Source organism: Medicago sativa, chromosome 7 (assembly GCF_051527215.1).
Source record: "Medicago sativa cultivar Bolivia chromosome 7, Bolivia_mono, whole genome shotgun sequence".
NCBI classification, from domain to species: domain Eukaryota; kingdom Viridiplantae; phylum Streptophyta; class Magnoliopsida; order Fabales; family Fabaceae; genus Medicago; species Medicago sativa.
In genome coordinates, this window is record NC_140755.1 from 100,168,997 (window position 1) to 100,193,008 (window position 24,012).

The window sequence follows — 24,012 nt, forward strand, 5'->3', positions numbered from 1 at the left end:
CCTCTCTATAAGCGACATTTTCTCTCCTAAATAAATGTCACATATTGTAAAGATAACATTAACAAAGACAAATAATTTAAACCCTCCGAAAGAAATGGTTCAATCAATTTAGTTACAATACCATGACAAGCACTAAATGCCATGTGAGTCAGATCCACCAAATTAGTACTTCTGTGATACTACAATTACAAGTTTTGTTCCAATATTTCCCTCTCCTCACATTTGTCTATAAAAGCCTTCTTGCTTATCTCAATTTCCTCAACAAAAACTAACTAACTCTTAAAAACATTTAACTTTGCCTTATTTTTAAAGAAAATGACATTTTCCATTCTCACCCCCTTATTATTTTGCTTTATTGCTCTTTCCTCCTCTGCATCTTTAGGAGTTGAATCATTTATTGGGTACCCTATTATACCAATCTCTTCTCTAATAAGTAAAAACCTTTATGACACAATATTCCTACACAAAGATGACACTGCATGTCCTGCCAAAAACTTTTACCCTTACCAATCCTTCATTGAAGCTTCCAAATATTTTCCTCAATTTGGTACTACAGGTTGTTTGACCACAAGAAAGCGTGAGATAGCTGCTTTTCTTGCTCAGATTTCACATGAAACTACTGGTGGGTGGGACACTGCACCTGATGGACCATTTTCTTGGGGCTTATGCTTCAAAGAAGAAATTAGTCCTCAAAGTAGCTACTGTGATTCTACTGACAAAGATTGGCCTTGCTTTGAAGGCAAAAGTTACAAAGGAAGAGGTCCTATTCAACTATCTTGGTATACACTAACTACTTGCAAACTACTCCCTCCGGTCACTATTATAAGCAAAAGTTCAATTTTTAGATTCATTCAATAAACGATGTATGTAGTCCATATATAGACCATATACATCATTTATTGAATGAACCTAAAAAGTCAATTTTTGCTTATAATAGTGACCGGAGGGAGTATTGATTATTAGATTAAATTATTATTTGGTTTATTACCAATTCTTTGTCCAAATCCACACATCCAAACCAAAAATTGTTTCTATGAGCTCAAATTCAATATGTTATAGTGTACGTATAGCAGCGTTAAAATTCTTGACGGCCAGTTTTAATCCATATGATCCTCAGCTTGGGAAATAAGTTTTCTGAAAATTTGCTATGTAGAACCCGATTTAGTAATTATTTCGTATCTGTAGTGACCGGTTTATAACCGGTCGCTAAATTAGTTTCAAAATTAGCTGCAAAATGAGATTGCAGTCTTTTTTTTTTTTAGAGACTAATTTGCAAAAAAAAAAAAACAACTAGACATCTAAATCATTCTCTAACTATATCAGTTTATTTGTCAACAAAAACAAAAAAGGAGAAACTCATTTATGTCAAACAAAATATTCACACACCCAACCATATTATACTTAATCAAGCGATTGAATTCAAGTAGCTAATGAGTTTCAGTTAAAGGCAGTTTGTTCGAGAGAATTCAAGTTCAAATTCTAACTAAAACTATAATAGTAAAATTTTACTTGCGTCTTAATCAATCGAACTCAAGATTAACAGAGTCCCCTCTCATAAACTTTTGTGTAGGAATTATAACTATGGACCAGCAGGGAAGGCGTTAGGATTTGATGGGCTGAGAAATCCAGAGATTGTATCAAACAATTCAGTGATTGCTTTCAAAACTGCTCTATGGTTTTGGATGACAGAGAGAAAACCAATACCTTCTTGTCACAATGTGATGGTTGGAAGATATTTGGCAACAAAAGCTGACATAGCAGCTAATCGCACAGCAGGTTTTGGATTGGTGACAAATATAGTCAATGGTGGATTGGAATGTGGAATTCCTGATGATGCAAGAGTGAATGATCGAATTGGATTTTATCAAAGATTTACCAAGTTGTTCAATGTGGATACTGGACCTAATTTGGATTGTGCATATCAGAAATCGTTTTAATAATTTTGGTTCTAACTATAATTTATTTCCTTTATAGTATATGTTTTGTGTTTTTCTTTTTACTCCAGCAAAAGTTCAATAATCGCTGCAATTTATCATTAGAAATTAATGAATAAAAAGTTTTTTCATTCCTTCTTGTTTGAAGTACACGCAGACATGATGTCATTTTACATTATCTATATATCTTATATAAAAGATAAATGAATTGTTCCATGTATTTGGATCTATCTTGATGTTTTTAGTGGTTGGACACTAGAGAAATCACAATTTAAAATATGGGAATATGTATGTTTTTGATATTTTAACACTCCCTTTGTTGTTAAATACTCGTTATTGGAGTGTTGAGCCAATGATCCTGTTCATTTGCCAGTGGTAATGTGGTCATAGCTTAATTTACAAGGATATTTAATTTGGATCGTAGCATATACCGTTAGAATAGGAAAATAATTTTTATATTTGGTATCGTCTTGATAGTCAAGTTAAGTTAAGTTATTAACGACTTGGTAGTTAAGACAATATAGACTTGCATGGTATCAATAAGCTTTGGTTTCTAACCCTGGTCGTCGGCTCCTTCCTCATGGCTGATAGTCTAATATATACTTTGAGCAATGTAATTTGCAGTTCCATTAGTTCTCCACAGTTAGCCTTGTGGCATTTTAAGTTTCGACATGCAACTAACAGTTTCTTTTGTGAATGTCAATACTCAATAAATCTGGAATTTGCGATATTGATCATTACTCTAAACAAAAAAGACTAATTTCTTTTACCATTGATAAGAGTAATCTTCACATACTTATGAACTATTACACATGGATATCTAGGAGACCTTTCTCAGTTTTCGTTATTCAATTTTATTGTTGACTATGGCTCATAGGCTGTGTCAAGTGGGCATGTGGAGAATATTGTTGCAATTTGTAGTATTTATATAAGACCTGTAACATTGTAAAGAATCCTGCTCTTTACCCAAACAGTTTCGCTCATTCCCAAAGTAAAAGTCGAAAATGCCCCTACGCAACTTAACTTGCGCTAGTGCATTTGTTACGTATGTTAAGTCACGTTACGTGACTCAACATGCGTAAGTGTTATATGAACGTGACTTAAGTCACGCCAAACTACAGCACTAGCGCAAGTTAACTTGCGCTAGTTGGCCGGTGAAGAACAAACGTTTTTTCAACTTTGGTCAGCTTTTCAACATTCAATATACACGTTTTTTACCACTTCACACGTTTTTTTTTGACCACATTTATGTTAGATATAACCTAGGTTCACATTTCTACCTATAAATACCCCTCCATACTTACCTAATTCCTCACACCATATCACTTTCTCCCCCTCCTCACTCTCTCCCTCTATTTCTCTTCTTTCTTTTCTTTTTTTCAATATTCTCTTTTGGGGTAAAAAGTGATCAAACTTCGTCGGGGTAAAATAGTGAGTAGCCGACTTGGGGAAGTGATCGACCCTTTGGGATAATTTTAAACCTGTTTTTTTAACCGCAGAAACTTTTTACCGTGGGTAAAAAGAACTTCTTGTGGTAAAAAAAAACAGATTTAAATTTAACCCAAGGGTTGATGATGTATTTTCCCCAAGAAGGCTGCTCACTATTTTACCCCACGAAGATTGTTCACTTTTTACCCCAAAAAGGAGAAAATAAGTAGATTTAGTGAATAACTTCAACATTATTGTATGACAATTGTTGTAATGTGAGAATTATTAATAAAATAAGATATTGTTATATTTACTTTTATTTATATTAATTTAGTCCATTTACTTTTATTTATATTTAGTCCATTTGCTTTTATCAATAATTTAGAATAATGTTAACAAAATAATTTCGGAATAATGTTAATAAAATAATTTAGAATAAAGTTAAGAAAATAATTTAGAGTAACGTAAACAAAATAATTTAGAATAAAGTTAATAAATTAATTTAGATTAATGTGCACAAACTAATTTACAATAATGTTAAGAAAATATTTCAGAATAATGTTAATAAAATAATTTAGTATAAAGTTAAGAAAATAATTTAGATTAATGTAAACAAAATATTTTAGAATAAAGTTAATAAATTAATTTAGAATATAGGCCTTAAATGTAACCAAAAAAAAAATGAAGGCCTAATTGAAAATTGTTTAGTGCATAGGCTTTATATGCACTAAATTCAGTCAAAAACAGTAAAAAAAACGTGTAAAACATAATAAAATCATGGTTGAATAACCGACCAAAGTCCAAAAAACGTGTTCTTGAGTTGTGACCACCGGCCTAACTAGCGTGAGTTAACTCACGCTAGTGTAAATCCTGGGCGTGAGTTAACTTGCGTAAGTTATAACATCCAACTTATAAAATTACGGCCAACTTATAACTAGCGTGACTTAAGTCACGTAGCGTGACTAAAGTCACATTCATCTTATAACTGGCGTAGGTTAACTCACGCTACGTGAGTTAACATGCGTAGGGGCAGTATGGACTTTTACTTTGGGAGTGAGCAAAATCATTTGGGTAAAGAGCATGACTCCATTGTAAATTCCAGCTTCATTCACATAAATATTATGGAACTACTATTGCTCAATAGTAGGAGACATAGGCACAATTGGCCAAACTTCAAAACCAAACATCTTGTTACATTGTTTGCGCTTTATCTTTTCTCCTCTCATCTGTTACTTTGCTGATGTTCTACATTTATAAATATAAATATTTTCTTACAATTGTAGATGATTTTAGTAGGTTAATTGCCATTTTTCAAAGGTAATTCTAAGTGCAGAAGTTTATTGTGTTAGCTGAAACACATTTTGGAGCTGTAATCAAGGAAGTCAATATTACCTTCTCTCTATGCTTCAAGGGAATTGGGTATCAAAAAAATTGTGCAGTGTAGTCACTACCAAAAATGACGAGTTAAGAATCATCATCAACATGAGATAAATGTGCTAGGCTTTCAATTTTTTGTTTTATTTTTGAGCTCGGGGTCAAACTTGGCTTGCTGCTACCATTTAAATTACAATATGTTTTGGGTTAACTGCAATTGCTATAGACACCGAAGTTTGGACTTTACCAACAACCAGATGCTATCCCACATCCTTGGATTTTGTTATCCAGATTTCTTTTACTTATGATGTGTGAAAATCACTATTTCAACCAGGGATGGAACCACAAAACTATCAAACATGTGGGATTGGAGAAAAAATTAATTTTTATACATTAACGATGTTAAACTTTTTTACACATGCTTCAAATTAAATCACACCATGTCATTTTATTAGATTAGTATACAAAATATCTACATTGTGTGATTTGATTGAACGTATATATAAAAAAATTACACTTTCAGTATATACAAAATCAATGACCAAATATCGTGGGTAGGACTTCCGATTTGAAATTACACTTTCAGTATATTGAACATGTCATGAAGTAACACAAGATTTAGTCATGAGGGAGGTTAATAGAAGTATGAATATGAAGAGTTAGAATCATCTTTATTTATGATTCTCTCAATTTCTTCAATTTGGATAGATAAAGACATCGATAAAATTTAAAAAAATAAAAGTTTAAAATAATTAATGATAGTAGGACTCACTTAGTTGTAGGATCCACTATTTTTTATTTTTGTGTGTTTATTTCTGTCCAAATTGCATATTCCATTTATTTTAACAAATAGAGAAGATCTTGCTCAAATATAAGAGACATTTTGCAATGTTGATGGCCAATTTGAAATATCCATTATTCTCATAATTTTGAAAGCTCATCACAAAGTCAATGGACTATTTTGGTAGTTTGCTGGTACACTTATAACAATTTTTATTTTTATTTTTATAGATTGTTCGTTACATTGGAATTTCAACGAATCAGTTGGTCTGAAAATATATTTTACATAAATCATTTTTTGACAAAATATTTAAATAAACTTAATCTTAAAACACACTGGTGGGCTTGACAAATGGAGCATGTACAATACTATTCTTTTCCATTTGCTTCTTAGAAATTAAAAAACAGAGAGCTATGCATTTACATCTATGTTTTTCCGCATACTCCACTAATTAATTAACTAGAGTAAGATTTTTCTACATTATATGATCACATAAGAACCATTCTATTGAGTCTCACTCTAGCTAGAGAACAAAATTTGAAATCAAGCACATTTGGTGTCATATACATTTTTAACACCCAAATGTGTCTACCCTTGTGATCTTCAACCTCTTAACAGTCGATAAAAACATCCTACACATTAAAAAAACACAAACACATTAATACAAAAAAACAGAACATACATATTGTTTTCTTTTTTAACAAACAAAATTCTTGTGTTCTTCAAAAACAGAGTTATAATCAACTTACTCCCAAGGAACATCTCCAACCATGACCAAATCTCCTTCTTCATCTTCATAAGTTAACACATGACATCTTTCTGGTTGCACTCCATCCATCTCATTTCCCCCTGTTCCAAATAGTACTCAATAAGTAAACAAAACAAAAAACATCACAAAATGTACAACACATTAAGAAGAGTAATAGGATTTTACATAGAATGGTAGTGTCAAACATGTGCTCAAGAGTCTTTACTAACTCATGATAACTTTGATGAGCAAGTATATTAAGTTTTCTACCAATTGGAATTCCTTCCATGTACACCTTCACAAAGAAGCTACTACGATCATTGTAGTCATAGTTTTGTTGCCATTGCCCCCTATAAAAAAGAATGACACAAAAAATCAACATATATAAAATAATTAATGATATATGAATGAGTATATTAAAATGGTGAATATACATAGAAATTAACCTTGAAACTGATGAGCCAACATGAAAATGTTGAGTGGGGGAAATGGTGAGTCCAAGACTAAGATCAGTGGGAAGCTGTTGAGTGTTGAGGTGTGTAAGAGAGGATGCAGTTGAAATATAAAGATTATGGTTACTGTTACTGCTAATAGATGAAGAGGAATTTGAACTATTTGTTTTTCCCATTGTGAAAGAATGAAAAGAAATAGCTAGATGACATAACAAGCCGCCACCTTAAGGCCTTATATATAAACAAATTTAACTGAGAGATCTATCTATGCTTATGAAAAAAAATTCAATTAGACTTCCTCAGCTGTTGTGTCAATTTAACTTTTCTTTTTCTTTTTGTTTCTCCCATGTAGTTTGGTGGACCATGAAATGTTGTTAATGTAGCCGACAATTACACGTGTCAATTTAAGAATCCAACTCAGCATCTTTTATGTTTCAAACACTTTCAACTCAAGTGTGATGTAGCAATTTCTCCTATTTCAATTTTCAAATACAAGGAAGAAAAGTCAAAATAATAGATATATTTTGTTCAAATTTTTAATGAGATACGTTGATTTTGTTTTAATATATATATATTTTTATTTAAATTTGAAACCGTAGTAATATTATTCGTTATGATCTTATCAAAACATAGACGGTTTTTATCATTTATAAAGTTAATTAAACCAATCTCCGTAAGCTTAGTTCAGTTGGTATGGATACTGCAAATTATATGCAGGGGCGGGGTTCGAACCCCGAACACCCCACTTCTCCACATTTAATTGAGTGAGCTCTAACCACTAGACTACTTAACAAAAAAAGTTAATTAAACCAATTAGTTACAATTAGTTACAATAGTCAGTTGTTCTTCATAGCTATAATGAGCTATAATGATTTTATTAATGTATTCTTTGATGTAATCAACATTTTCATTATACCTAAAATCTATTTCTATATTACTTTTCTCTTATTTACTAATAGTTTTAAGGGTCCTGCTAACCGGTGCCCCCGGGGCACTGGTTAAGCATACCATAAAAGGGAATTATTACCATAAAAGGAAACTGCTTTTGACTTTATTATAAATTAATTACACAATTTCAATGCATTAACTACTATATAGTTTCCTTTTTCATATCCTTAACCAGTGTCCCGGTGGGACCAGTTAGCATTTCCCTAGTTTTTTTTAGGGAGCTTATTTACTTATAGTTAGTAACAGTTTTGTCTTTAAATAAAGATGTCTTTTGGATATAATTTCAAAAGTTAGGGGAATCTTGAAAATAGGATAGGATACTTAATACAATTTCAATGATCCCCCTCACACTTAATGTAGATTATGGGTTCCATTCATACATTGATATCAACTTAATCCGACTCTAATGTCATGTTAAATCATGAATTTAAATTTCAATCTTAAAAATTAGTTCACACGAGGGGCTCAAGCACATATGTACATCTTGCAGTCCGAAAGTTTTGATAATATGATATTATAGTTTAGTTAGCCTCGATAGGTAGAAAAGATTGAGTATTTAATAAACTTCTAAATTTTAAATAATATTTTTTTAGAAAAATATCGTTTGTACAACTATTTTATAATAATTTTTGAACAACTCTCTATCATAATTAATCTTCTTTATCTTTATCTTTCTATTGTTTTGACAGAAGATTGGCCGAAAAAAAAATTTCACATATAAATATCATTACTCTTGTTTTACCAGCTTAACTTCAATTATCATTACTCTTGTTTTACCAGCTTAACTTCAATTAAGCAATGTGAATCTTCTTTGGTATACAAAACAATATACTTTGACACGTGTTATTCCATTAAAAATTGTTCAATTATGTGAGACATCTTTTTATGCACGTCCATGAGAGAACTAGTGTATTGTAAGTGCTTATGATGCATGTAAAATAATATTGATGACTCTATGAACACTTTGATTTATTTAGACGAAATTTGAAGATGTTGGAGTTACAACAGAGACACACAATGGACAACGCGTGTGGTCGTTTTTGTTTTAAGGGAATGAACCTAGACTGTGTAGACAATTCATGGGCAATATTCAGGTGGACAAGAGAACATTGATAACTGAAACCTTGTACACATAGACATAGGGTTATATCCAATGGATCAATGTTCAATATTGGATATATATAATCATCGTGTAGCGCATGAGGGATCTTGATTGCTGAGACCAAATACTATAAACAAACAAGGTATTGAAACTTGTGATGCTTCCTTCCTTCCTTGAAACATATTGATGTACTTCCTTCCTTGAAACGCTCCATGAACAGCAAAGAAACTATCAACAGCATGAGAGTATACATATGAAGATAAGTTGCAAGCATTTTTTTAACAAGGAGAATGCTAACCAGTGCCCTTGGAGCATTGGTTAAAGTACTAAAATAAGTAACTTTGTAACAAAAAGTTATGTAATTATTGCTAAGACAAAAGTAAAAACTTACATTTCCAAGACATAATTTCTACAAATGGATTCCTTAACCATTGCCCTTAAGACACCGGTTAGCAAAACCCTTTTAACAAAGGAATTGTATCTTCCATGCACAACTACAAAAATTAAAACTATTATTGATATTCATTAAATTAAGGGATTTAAATCTTCAAACAAATATTTTACCATGTGCACACCAAAACTTATGACCAAATTGTTAGAACATCTTCTTGTGACGCACATGTTAACATATGTCTTAAGACATATGTTAAGAATGTGAAATATAGAAATTGTGTATCGAAAATAGTGTAAATTTATTTTTCAAAAAGGCCGACAGTAATTTTTTTTTTCAAATATTTTCTATTTGGAAAAATCTTAAAATGTGTCTTAGTTAGGGTGTACTTAACTACTTATTACAATTAATTACACATTGAACCTAATTTACTACTATAAGACAAGTGTCCTCCCTTTTGCTTTTCAATAATTTAACTAGACACACTACCAAGCTTGACATCATTTTCCTTGTTTCTTAACCATCGTTGACGTGAATGAATGACATAGTAGTAATTTTTAGGGTTAGAATTATTTACGGCAAATTTGCGAGTTTATTAGAAAAAAGAAGTTAATCTGGTTAATAGCACTACATATTTTTGTAAACTGAAAATTAACGTATTGAATGATGTCAAATGAGTACGTTCAAAAGTATTTATAGGTTCGATGTGAAATGATAATATCTCACAAACTTGTTTGAACGCCTATGAGACAAGATACAAGTAATGAATTTTGTGCAAATTCCTTGTTTTATTTTTTTGGTGTAAAAATCCTTGTTTGAACGAAAAAGAAAAATTCGAATGAATTGTGTAAAATATAATAATTCGCACCAAATATATGACATTTTTATTTATATTTAAGATGGGCGGAATATCATTTCATTGTGTGCTTATATATTCATAAAAAATGTGTATGCTTTTTTTAGAGGGAAAAAAGGGTGTGTGTGTGTGTGTGTGTGTGTGTGTGTGTGTGTGTGTGTATATATATATATATATATATATATATGTTGTGCTTAATTTTTGTTGGGTACAATTAATGGCTATGTTTATTATTATTATTATTATTATTATTATTATTATTATTATTATTATTATTATTATTATTATTATTATTATTATTATTATTATTATTATTATTATTATTATTATTATTATTCTTTGAAGCAAACTCCTTATAAATACTAACATCTTTTGTTTATGCATAAGTATCTGTTAACAAAAGTATTGTGCCACATAAAGCACGGGCATTATATATGTATATACTTGGCCTTTTCTGTCTCACGTGTTTTCATTTTCTTTTTTGTTTTTAAAGTTTTACTGATAAAGATACTAGAACCCTAAAAAGGAAAAACTCATGCATGCAAGCACTTGGCCTTTTTTTGCTTGATGGTTCTTTTAGGTGATAGACTCAGACATTGAGAATATTTTCTTTTTTATTGTTATTGGTATATTGACCGAATATAATGAGAATAATCTAGAATAATATTACCCCTAAAAAAATCAAGCATAATACTACGATTTGTTTTTCAATAAAATAAGTAAGTAAACGTCACTATAATTTCTTTTAGTACTATTGAAACCTTTTATATATTTTCTTAGTCAAAGTCTTTATCAATATCATTCAACTAATATAATGAGAATTATAAAATGTTTACTCCTAACCAAAAAATAAAGATTAGTATAGTTTTTTTTGAAGGAAAAGATTAGTATAGTTTTAAAATGTTAATTCTTAAATAGGTTAGCAGTTTTTGTTTACAAATCAAGAAAAGAAAAGACATAATGATAGTATTGGAGCAAAAGAGATTTGATATGAAGGGGAGGGAGCACTAAGCAACAAAAAGACATAATAATCAGAATTGTCGAACAATGTCTAATGACACTTTTTTAATGGTATAGTGTGATGCCGAGCTCCTGTCTTGGGGACACAAAATAAATTCAATTTATTTACTTTGTTAACACAATAAAGAATCAAACAATGCTACTTGTTTGTTAACACATCATATTCTTAGTTTCTTCTCCATTCAACACCTAGCACCCACGTGTAATATTTCACGCTTACTAAGCAATTTTATTTTCCATGAGCACGTCTTAATTTTTATTTTTATTATTTTTCCTATGGTTCAGAAGTTGAAGAGGGAACAAGAGCTTTAAAAACAAAATCAAAGAGCAAAACTTGGTACAATTTGCTTGAATCTAAAGAAACGACATGCTACCTAAAGAAGGAGGTATGAGACTAAATATTCAACCGGGAGAAAAGACAAAAAAAAAATGAAAATGTTCCCCACCTTACCAACCATAAGGTTGCTTTAATTAGCCATCAAATTGTCATTTGGTCCCCAGCAAAATACATGAAAATTAAGCAATGTGTAACCAATTAACGTTTCTGTTTTGTTTAATTGCCGGAGAAAATGTGTCTTGCAACGATAAGGCCAATTTAGTCACCGTTCCTGTTCCTGTACCCCTGGTTTTTCAATGCAAAGTATGTGACCAATATAGCTCGATTGTTACTGTTTGAGGGTAATTAATAGATGAGAAATGTTAATCGGTGTCTCGGGTACTCTTTAAGACATTGAAATAGTAACTTTTTTTGAAAGTTTTTGTAATCAATTCATCAGAAATTGAAATATTTGACTTTTTTTATAAAATAACTTCTTTTTTTAGAATTTTTAAAGAGTGTCCCGAGGACACTTATTAACAAGACCCTTAATAGGTTTAGTTTGTACTCCTCTGGCTAACTAACAAGTCATTTTAACCATTACACACATGTTAATAAATTTTTCATGTTGTTTAGATTTGAATAAATTCAAGTTACAATTGTAAAAATACTAATAAGTCATTTTGATCATTTCACACATATTATTATTACAATTGTGGAAATTATAAGTTAAATTGAGCTCCACCAATGACGAATTGTTCAATAAACCCTGAATTAAATTACTAATTGTGAACAATTTTTAGTCAGATTTTACTCACCCGCGGTAGATTCTAGATTATCAAGACCCTTTTCCATTGATAATCACTGGATTAACTTAAAAACAAATTTATTTGAGTTGTTTTCACAAATAATAGTCGATTTTGGGTTTGCATACCTTAGCATCATGACTAGCTTTGTGGTGGTTTGTTTGTACTTTGTAGTTTGATTCTACTAGTTGTTTTATACGTAGTCTGCCTATATACATTACATTTGTATCTTTCCCTACCGTGAGTGGTACTGCTTTTAGTACAACTTGACATCAATAATATTGACCGATTTAAAAAAAAAGTTGATTTTGGGTGCATGTTTTCAGTTGGATAAAAGTTAACTGTTTTTCTTTATGATTTGTTTGCTCCTGGAAGTCTTTTGTTTGTAGAGAATTGAGAATTCTAACTTGTTTCAATCCTAGGAATAGAAATACTGTGCATAGAAAAAAAAATCCACTCGCACAAAACAAACTTTTGCAAAAATGTGTGTTTGTGTATGTAACACTCTTAATGGCCTTCATGCTTGTAGGCGCATCTACTGGAAATCTGGATTCATAAAGAAATTCGAACCAATCTGGTTGGGTAACCGCATTCACAAACAAATTTATGAAAATTTGGTAATCAAAGAAGAAGACATAAGAGTGTCCATTTTAACAAACAAGAAATATGTTTTCTACTGGTCATAGGTTAGGGAATAAATTTAGGGTCGAGAGAGTGTACTGTGTATCACAAAAGTATAATGAAAAGTAACATAATCAATCATGTTCGAATTCCTACATATATTAGAGTTTAGAATTTGGAAAGTAAAGATGTGCAACTACGCAAGCACACTAGTATATACATGCACTTGCATGCAGACACATAAGTTTCAAACAAGCAAAGTCATCAGATCATGGCTGCACTACAATCACCCCACTACCTCCACTATAGTCTATACTTTGGTTAAAAAAAAAACACCAAGCACAAACTTTGGTTAAAAACTCCAAGCATAATAACTTTAAAAAATTCTCAAATAATTAATCCAAGCACACACTTTGGTTAAAAAAATCAACACCCATTTGTTATCACTTTCGTCAAACCAGATTTTAAGAACGCAAAGCAGACAAAGATATAACGTTATTTTAGTGGGCCGGCCCATTTTAGCATATGGGGCTATAATGGAGTTTGGAAGTTGCTCTATATGCACCTCACGCGTACCTTGAACCATCCAAAATATCCTCAACGACAATTAACTACCTTTTGCAAGAACGGTAGTTAGGAATAAGTTACAAAGAAAAAAACGGTGTTGTAAAAGAAACTCAGGTGGATGTGTATATTCCGTACTCAGCCATACCATAAAATTAACATTTCAGATTTAGCCAAATTTCTAAGTCATCCATTAATTCCAAAGTGAAAAATAATTGTTTAGGTATTACAACACCAACGTTCATTGTTTATATGAAGAAAAAAAAAATCAAAATGCAAAAGTAATCCTGGGATATTCCTCCTCCTTTGTGCAACTTTATATTGAGTGGTCGGCTGTGAAGATTGTGCTTCGTAGCTGATACAAGAATTCAACAAGTCTATTGATCAACCTCCTTCCCAGCCACATTTGCCAAATTTATTGCTTTGTTGTGATGCTCCTTAAATATTTGCTTGTGATCACACTCAACACTTAGCAACCTTCATCCAATCCAATCTTAGTAATATATAGTAATAATCAACTAGAACAAACAACAATTAATCTCGATAGCAGTCAGCAAAAGAAAACAACTAAACACATTTTTATTTGAAAATCAACAAGAGTCAACAAAATATGGATCCTAAGTTTATATCATATAGATCAACCTTAAATTTTTTTTCCCAAAATCTAAAATCATTTGATATGGTATTAAGACTTAATAAGATTAGTGCCTTCTGTGATTTTATCAAACATAGTTAAATTTGTTTGATCTCAATAATATATTAAATGGTTTTAGAATTTATTAAAATTTTGCAAATATGATCTATATCATGATATGAACTTTATATTCTTTAAAACGTTTTGTTTAGGGAATATTCTTTAAAACGTTATTTACCGGTATAACATTACTCAAATAATAAAAAAAATCTATAATGATCTTGTTTATTTCTGAAAATTAGGAACTAAGAATTTTTTGGATCAGGGTTTTGGAAACGCCAACGTCAATAATGCTCATTCAATATGATCTTTCATATCCATTGCCTATGAAGTATGAACCACTAGATTCAAGTGTGATCTTTCAAATCCAAAATTGTTTGGATCACTAAACTATTGCATGATGCATCCTATCCTACTTATTTTGCAACAAAAGAAAAATTATATTAATTCACGCTCAACAACAAGTCGAATGTTACGTGCTTGTGGTTTGTCTGTCATTCTTGTACGTCTTCGTCTCCTTAGATAAGGATGGCAATGGTACTACAAGATTCTTATATCAATATATATATATATATATATATATATATATATATATATATATATATATATATATATATATAATTAGATCGCTATTTAGATAACTATGATAGTTATCTAGTTGATTCGATAGGATTTGGGGTTGGCCAACTTGGCCTTCGTTGTTTTTTTCTCGGCTTTCTTCTTCAGGTTATGTCTCGCATAGTGTAATTTTTTTGTATATTTGACAGGAAGATAACTATCTCATTTCATTTTCAATAATATGCATGATACAATTAATGTGTGAAAAATTAGACGAAGGTTATCCTAAAAAATACCCCAGAATGAAAGCGGACAAAAGGGAGGAATAAATGTTCTATCACTTTGACGTTGTCACATAACTTTTTAATTTTTGTTGTTAATTTTGATTCAACAATTAAAATTAAAGTTTTTTTCCTTCTAAAATATCATTTCTCACATGATGTTCACACACAATTACTTGTATCATATTCTACTTAACTTATACCAAACTAATGAGAACAATATGTAAATATAAAGAAGAATATAGTTTGTTGTGTTAAATTGAAGACTGGTTTTGCAAAACCTTGATTTGTATTCAATTTCTTAATTCTAGAGATATTACACAATTGAGTTTATATACTCAGCATAAGGCATAAAACAGAAACAGCAATGGGCTTACTGAACAGACTCAGCAAGGCCCAAAAACAAAACTAAACAAAAAACTATCTCAACAAATCCTCCCTTAAACTGCATTACACTTTCGAATCAGTTTACTTCAGAGATAGTACACATTCCCAGCTGAGTTCTAAGTCTTGAAAAAGTTTCAAATGTTACTGCCTTTGTCATCATATCTGCCACCTGATCATGAGTGGGACAATATATCAGCTCAATTTCTCCATCTCTGCAGAGGTCTCTCAAAAAATGGAATCTTACATCTATGTGTTTTGATCTCCCATGCAGCACAGGATTTTTTGACAATTTAATGCTCGAGTTATTATCACATTGAATAGTGATACACTTCAATTGATTCTCACCAAGGGTCTTCAAAATTCTTTTGAGCCAAATTCCTTGACAGGCACAAGAGGCTGCAGCTACATATTCAGCCTCTGTAGTGGATAGAGTCACTATAGGTTGCTTTTTTGAGGTCCAAGACACAACTCCTGAACCTAATATGAAGACTTTCCCTGAGGTACTTTTTCTGTCATCATGATCTCCAGCATAATCACTATCAGAGAACACCATCAGCTTTACATCTTGACTCCTTTTATACATGATTCCGAATTCTAAGGTTCCTTTGACATACCTTAGAACCCTTTTTGCAGCTACAAGGTGTTTTTCAATAGGCTTCTCCATGAACCTACTTATCACACTGATAGAAAAACTAAGATCAGGCCTAGTGGTTGCAAGATACATGCAGCTCCCCACAATCCTTTTATAGTTAGTAGCATCAACTATTTCCCCTTCTTCATCCTTTGACAGTTTGGTTCCAGGCACAATAGGGTTCTCAACCTCTTTGCTATCCTGCATACTAAACCTCTGAAGTATTTCTCTAGCATACTTCTGTTGACATATGAATATTCCCTTGTTGGATTGATATACTTCTATTCCCAAAAAATACTTCATCTTCCCCAAATCTGTCATATCAAAGTTATTTTTCATAGACATTTTAAATTCCTCAAACATCTTGCTGTCATTTCCAGTGTATATCAGATCGTCAACATATAGACTCACAATCAATATGCTATTTCCATCTTTGATTTTAGTGAACAAGGTATGCTCATAAGGACATTTCAGAAAACCTGCTTTACTAAAATAAGTTTCTATCTTGCTGTACCAGGCCCTTGGAGCTTGTTTGAGCCCATACAAGGCTTTGTAAAGTCTGTACACCTTTCCTTCTTCTCCCTTAGTTACATAACCTGGTGGCTGGTCAATGTAAACTTCTTCACATAATTCACCATGTAGGAAAGCACTTTTAACATCTAACTGAAACACTTACCACCCTTTTATTGCAGCAATGGCCAAAATACTCCTAATAGTATCCCATCTTGCAACAGGTGCAAAGACCTCATTGTAGTCAACCCCATACTTTTGTGTATACCCCTTAGCAACAAGTCTTGCTTTGTATTTTTCAACTTTCCCATCTTCATTATATTTGGTCTTGTAGATCCATTTGACACCAATACTTTTGGCTCCATTAGGCAGAGTAGTTAGATCCCAAGTATTGTTCCTTTCTATGGCTTTGATTTCATCATCCATGGCAATCTTCCAGATGTCATACTTAGCTGCTTCTTCATATTCAACAGGATCTTCAATAGATCCAAGCATCACTAGATTGTGAAGCTCCTCACTCTCATATTCATTACCAGTATCATAGATATCTGGCCAACCAGGTGGTCTTACGTTTCTCTTCAGTTTACTCTGAGCTATAGATTGGTTGGTCGTGTCATTTGCAGTTTCTTCTATTTGTTCAGTCTCAACATCAGTTCTGTTATCAATAGGTGATGCCTCATTTCTCTGAACCATATCAGTAGCTATCTGTTCTGCAGGTGTAATTTCTTCAGCTGACTCAGTTTGTTCTTCTTCCAAGGGAATTTCACTAGTTGTTGTGTTTTTGGTACCCCAGTTCCATGCTTCATTTTCTGAGAAAACCACATCCCTGCTTGTCACAACCTTCTTAGTTGCAGGATCATATAACTTGTAGGCCTTTGATTCCTCACTTACTCCCAAGAGCACACATCTTTTGCTTTTATCGTCCAGTTTTCTCCTCTGTGCATCTGGTATATGCATATGAGCCACACATCCAAAAATTCTAAAGTGATGAACAGAAGGTTTCACACCACTCCAAGCTTCTTCAGGGGTTACATCCTTGACTGCTAGCGTAGGACTCCTATTTAATACATAGTTTGCCCTATTCACAGCTTCTGGCCAGAATACCTTAGGAACTTGCCTTGCAGAAAACATGCTTCTGACTAAATTCATCAGAGTCATATTCTTCCTCTCAGCTACTCCATTTTGCTGAGGAGTATAAGCAGTAGTCAGTTGTCTCTTTATACCATTCTCTTCACAGAATTTAATAAATTCAGCTGAATTAAATTCTCCTCCTCTATCTGTTCTCAGGCAGCAAATGCATTTTCCTGATTGTTTTTCAACCATGACCTTAAACTTCTTGAAGCTATCTAATGCATCAGATTTTTCTACTAGAAAGTACACCCAAGTTTTTCTGCTTGAGTCATCAATAAAGGTAAGGAAATACCTTCTTTTGCTGTTTGATTCTGGTTTGATAGGACCACATATGTCTGCATGTACTAACTCCAACTTCTGAGATGCCCTCCAATTACTAGTTTTTGGTATAGATTCCCTATGTTGCTTTCCAACCATACAATCTGAGCACACTTCATCAGAATCATTTAGTTCAGGCAGCCCTTTCACCATCTTCTTTTGAACCAATAGCTTCAAACCTCCGACACTTAGATGACCATATCTTTGGTGCCACAACTTGGTAGTCTCTTCAATTGAAGTTTGCAGGCATGAAGAAGTAACTGGTACAACATTAATAGCAAACAATCTATTTGAAGCCATTCTAGATAACACAATTAACCCCTTTTCTTCATGATACAATTTGCACATGTTATCTTTAAGAATAATAGTCAAGCCCTTTTCTTGAAGCTGGCCAAGACTGAGTAGGTTGTTCTTTAATTCAGGAATGAAATAGACTCCAGTGATTACATGAGTTATTTCGTTTATTTTCATTCTCACATTTCCCTTTCCTTTTACAACCATCTTGGAGTTATCACCCAATTTCACAGTTTCTCTAAATGTATCATCAATTTCAAAGAACCAATCTTTGTTTCCACACATGTGGTTGCTGCAACTAGAATCTAAAAACCATACCTTATCATGAGCAGTTTCTAGAGTTTCCCCTTTTGCCATGAGTAGCATCTCTTCTTCTTTGTCAAATTCAGCATAATTTGCGTTTTCTTCAAGGTTTAGACACTCATATTGGAAGTGTCCTAGTTTATGGCACCTATAACATTCAACCATTTCCTTACTGAAACCTTGTCTTCCTCGACCCCTTCCACCTCTGTAATTTCCTCTTCCTCTCCCTCTGCCACCATTCTTTTCAGAGTAGACACCTTAAGGGCTTGTTCCTCATCTTTGTACCCTTTCATTTTTTGCTCATGAACTAACAGACTACTTCGCAATTCATCAATTGACATGGTGGTAACATCGTTTGATTCTTCAATAGAACATACCACATAATTGAATCTCACAGTCATTGATCTAAGAATCTTTTCAACTACTATGCATTCAGTTACCTGTTCCCCATGCATCTTCATCTTGTTCACTATGGATAGGGTTCTTGCGAAGTATTCGTTGACCGTTTCTTCTTCTTTCATACAAAGAACTTCGAATTCTCTTCGTAGTGCCTGTAATTGCGCTCTTCTCACCTTCGTAGATCCCTGGTTCTTTTGTTTCATTGAATCCCATATCTCTTTTGCGGTGTTTCGTTTCAAGATCGTCTCCAAGGTACCTCTATCAATCGCTTGAAACAAGTAATTCTTGGCTTTCAAATCCTTCAATTTTGCATCTTTCACCGCTTTGATCTATTTTGGGGTTGCAACTGCTGGTGCTTCAGGTAGACTTGGAATTCCATCTTCCACTACTTCCCAGAATTCCTTCGACCGTAGAAGATTTTCCATTAACATAGACCAGTGATCGTTGTGCCCATCGAATCTTGGAATAGCTGCTTGAACGAAGTTATTATTCTCTTTCTCCATGCTTTCACCGTCGAGATTTCCGAGGCCCCGTCAACCGGAGCTCTGGTACCACTTTGTTAAATTGAAGACTGATTTTGCAAAACCTTGATTTGTATTCAATTTCTTAATTCTAGAGATATTACACAATTGAGTTTATATACTCAGCATGCACAAAACAGAAACAGCAATGGGCTTACTGAACAGACTCAGCAAGGCCCAAACAACTAAATGGCCCAAAAACAAAACTAAATAAAAAACTATCTCAACATGTTGGATATAATAAACCATAAAATATTGTGAGATACACATAAAATTAATTAGATGATATAATTCAAAAGTAGTTACAATTTGATTTTTTTTTTGTCAAGAATAGTTACAATCTATACTACTATCTATTAAAATCAATGTATCATGTTTTTACATTTTTGCCCCTAGGAGGGGCAATTTGGTAATTCCATATTTCATGGATTTTGATTGTTGACACCTCATCATGCCATGAATTTCCATTTTTGCCCTTCATCAAATTTTTTAATTATTTTCTAATTTTTATATTTTAATAACTTTTAACTATTTTCCAATTTTTATATTTTTAACAATTTTTTTCAGTTGCTTCTACATTGCCGTTGTCGGAGATTAATGTATCGTTTGACCCGGTTTTTTTTTCTCCAACTTCTCTACATTTTTAAGGAGAAGTTAGGCCAAACATAATATCAATTAAGTACTTACTAAAAAAATACTTTTTTTGAATGCATAAAATTGAATGGAATGTTACTTTAAAAAACTACTTCTCGAATATTTATTTCACAAGCACCTCTTTTCAACTCACGCTGGGAACCTTTTCTTTTATTTTTTTAATATTATATTTCAATATGTTTTTTTCTTTCATTTAACTTTATTTTATTTTATTGAACCGTTCCATTTAATTTTTTAAGGAAGTTCCATTTAATTTTATTATCTTTTTTCAAAGGAGCGTTTAGAGTAATATTTTATGCGTGTCTGTTTTTTTGTTACGCTAATGCGTATAATTTTTCTTGGCATTGCATAATGCATATGATTATTTTTATAAAATTTTGATTTTAATTAAAAGTAAAATTGTAGATGTCTTTTCTTCAAAAAAAGTATAGATGCCTAAAAAAATTATACTTACATATATATATATATATATATATATATATATATATATATATATATATATATATTGTAACAAACTATGCATATCTTTTTCTTATTCAAAAAAACTAAACATATCTGTTTCCATGACACCAACAATGTAACAAATATAATATCATATAATATAAATTCTTATGTTTTTCAAAGACACCAAAAATATGATATTCTTATAACGAAATTTGTTACAGAGTATAATTGAAATAGAAAAAACCAACTATTTTGATATTATTTATGTTATTATTTTAGACTCCTTAAATTGTTTCTCCTATTCAAATATTTAACAAGTCATTTATATGATGATACAAATTTGTATTCATGTTACACAAAATAACGTTATTGAGTAAATATAGTATTTGTAAAAAAAATATCTTTTATTTTTTAACATTTTTAGCCTTCAAAAAAATATTTTAAACATTTTATTTATTTATTATGTTAATTCATAATAAATTCAAAGTTTTGTCCTCGTGAGCTTAACTCAGTTGATTGGACCAATGCATAAATACATGCCAACCATAAAAAATAAAAAAATTCACAGTTTGTACAATATTTTGCCAAACAACATTTAACTTAAAAATAGCTTTAAAACTAAAAAAACAAAGAAACCAAACAACTTTAGCTTCTTTCGTAAAGACCTTTATTTTAACTTTGTTTTGAAGTAACTTTCAAGTCGTAAAAAACCTTGGCCAAACGGTATCTAAGTTCAGATGGAAACACTGTTTCACTTTCTTCTTCATAAGAGGTCATTTTCTTCCTTTTTTCATGGTTCTGAGACCATGCATGACTTGAGTTGACTGATTTTTATGGCTGGAGGGGTTCATTTTTCGACATTGTTTCAGTTTGCCTATTCAAAGTTTTGCATTCAACCTAAAATATTAGACCTTACTTATAAAAAAATAAATTATAGGGAATATTTTGTCTTGGCTTGGCCGTTTAGGATAGAGAATATTAAGTTCATGTGATTCGAAATGTTAATATGTTTGTTGATGATTATACGATGCGATATCATAACTTATTCCACCTCAATGTTTGTTTTGCTTTGATAAGTAATTTCATATTTTGTGTTTGCAGTAAGAGCAAACAAATGAGCAGGTGATGATGGAAAGGGAAATAGCACAAAAGAGGAAAATTTTATATATCTTCTAGATTGGGTAAGTTGAACTTCTTCTTTAAATTCTCTATTTTGGATTTCTTTCAATCTTCTTTAAATTAATATATTGTTTTTGGCATGTACATCAGCTTTGTTCTTTGTGTGCATTGAATTTCATCATGGTCTTAACTTAGCTTTCTAATATTTTTGTATTTGGTAAGTTTCAAGTTTCTATTAACAAGTATCATTTGTTGCATTTTTTATTTGTCAAACATCTTCATTTGTTAATCCTAGCATGATGTATGTTAATATTTTTTAAGCTATCATGTTGCCGTTTTAGAGGCTTAAAGCAATAAATATGATGTGTACCACTAAATTCATTAGATTGAAACAATATATGGATTGTGGTGAAGAATGTGAGTTTGAAAAAATTGGATTGAAACTATATATGGATTGTGGTGGAGAATGTGAGTTTGATAAATATGTGCATCCTATTGAATTGACCTGTATAATATTGCTATGGAACTTTCATAGCTTAAATCTCATGAAGACATTGGTGTGAAAAATTCATAGGTGTAAGCTTACTTATATGATGGCTACCGGGAATGTCGCGTCATTTTTCGGAGATCAAAGCTATTTGGTTAGCGTTTGACTCACTTTTTATTTCACGACTTTGAAAAAATTTATTTAAATTGGGGGGTCCGGGGGTTGGTTATATTTAGGGAAGGTATTAGCACCCTAAATATTCGTAGTACTCTACGAGAACCTTTTGGTTTTATTTAACGTTTTGTGCTATAAACTTGCTTGCTTTTTTTTAAAAAAAAATGAAACTTTGAAATGATTAAAAAAAGGAAGACCTAATTATCTACATTTTATTGATTTGGAAGGACGAGTGTCCTCTGCCTACGTACCCGTGAGGGATCAAAACCTCGTAGTTCGGGGTTAAGAAAATGACGTTTGATTTGTTTTGTGTTTTTTATTAATTTTGAAAAAGGTTTTAAAATAAAAGCCAAGTGGCAAATAAGAATTGGTTTGTATTTTTTATATTGAAAGAAAAATAACTCAAAGTAGGATTAAAATTGATTTGAAATTTGATTAAGAAAGAAAATAAAAAGAACGCTCGCTTGATTGAGAAATCAAGGTTTATTATGAAAATATTTTTGTGATTTTGGTTATTTGCATGTTTTTGTTATTTTTGAATATTGAATAGACCATAAAATAAACTAACGTAGCAATAAAAATAAAAGCGTGAGAATTTTGTAGCGACGTTGACCGCCACAAAATCTCCTAACCTAATCTAATTTTTTTTGTGTTTTTTGATATATAAAAGCGGTAAAGGAATAAAAAGACACACACACACACACACACACACACACACACACACACTTTTTCTCACTTATATTTGTACAATTGACCTAATTACATTCTAAATCTATGCAATAAGATAAATGACAAAATTTTAAAATGCATGTGATATGGTAAACGATAAAATAAAAATGCATGATAAAATAAAAAAATGCATGAATAAAAGAAAAAGAAAATAAATAAAAGGGAAATAAAAGAGACTGGGGATTCAAAATGGGCCGTTGATTTGATCAACGGCCCTGATCAAATCAAGGGGCAGATGCTGCAGGCTGTTAGATTGAAATCAAAAGGGCTAGGAAGGCGAGGGTTCATGCTAGAGCATACACCCCGCCACACTGGATTCCAGGGATATAAATATCCCTCCTCGTACAGCTTTTCCTCATTTTCATTGTTGTTTCTCTCTCATCTTCTTTCTCGTTTTCTACTTCTTCTTTCTCCTTCTTATCTTCTTTTTTGGTTCTTTTCAAAACAACCTACAAAATAAATAATAAAAAAAAGGGTGACCTTGAACAAAAGAAGGTTTATACCTTTGGTTTAGAGATCAGACCGGTTTGTGTGGCTGTTGGTTCCGATCTGTTGCTGTGTGTATTTGCTCGATAAACACTGGTGAAAATTGTGCGGGTTTGCAGGTTTATTGTGGATGAAATTGTGTCTGTGAGATTGTGTTGATTTTGCAGGTTAATTGTGCTGTGATCAATTGGGTTTTTTCTGGTGAATTTTGTGTGTGAATTGGCTTTGAAAACTTTGTGATTCTGGATTTTCTTTTCAGGTTTGATTGTTGAAAATTGGTCCCCTTGCTTCTGAGAATCCTTGTTCTTTTTATGGCCAAATCAAGTTTTAAGAAAGGAAATTGATTAATGAAAAATTAAGGGAAATGAATGGTGGTTTAATGGACAAGGACGCGTTTGTGTTGAGAAAGGAAGGAAACAGTGGACTTGAGACTGATTGCCTGTGATTGAGGCGTAGGAAAGGAACGAAGAAAATGAAATGGACCCTGGACAAAATATTTTGGACTTATTGACACTTTGTTTTTTTTTTGGACACTAATTAAAATGAAAAAT

At 31.8% G+C, this 24,012-nt stretch overlaps 2 protein-coding genes across 2 annotated transcripts; one reads left to right on the top strand and one right to left on the bottom strand.

Moving 5' to 3' along the window:
• Positions 1 to 219: 219 nt before the first annotated feature.
• LOC146911199 (chitinase 10-like) lies at positions 220 to 2,090 on the top strand. Its single transcript, XM_085722558.1, has 2 exons — positions 220 to 779; positions 1,571 to 2,090. The coding sequence occupies exons 1-2, from the start codon at positions 316 to 318 to the stop codon at positions 1,935 to 1,937; spliced, it is 831 nt and encodes a 276-aa protein (XP_085578684.1). The 5' UTR covers positions 220 to 315; the 3' UTR covers positions 1,938 to 2,090.
• Positions 2,091 to 5,876: 3,786 nt separating this feature from the next.
• Positions 5,877 to 6,934, bottom strand: IAA30 (indole-3-acetic acid inducible 30). The gene is made up of 4 exons (XM_085722559.1): positions 6,712 to 6,934; positions 6,452 to 6,615; positions 6,267 to 6,366; positions 5,877 to 6,149 (listed from the first exon to the last, which is right to left on the bottom strand). The coding sequence occupies exons 1-4, from the start codon at positions 6,891 to 6,893 to the stop codon at positions 6,089 to 6,091; spliced, it is 507 nt and encodes a 168-aa protein (XP_085578685.1). The 5' UTR covers positions 6,894 to 6,934; the 3' UTR covers positions 5,877 to 6,088.
• Positions 6,935 to 24,012: the final 17,078 nt, after the last annotated feature.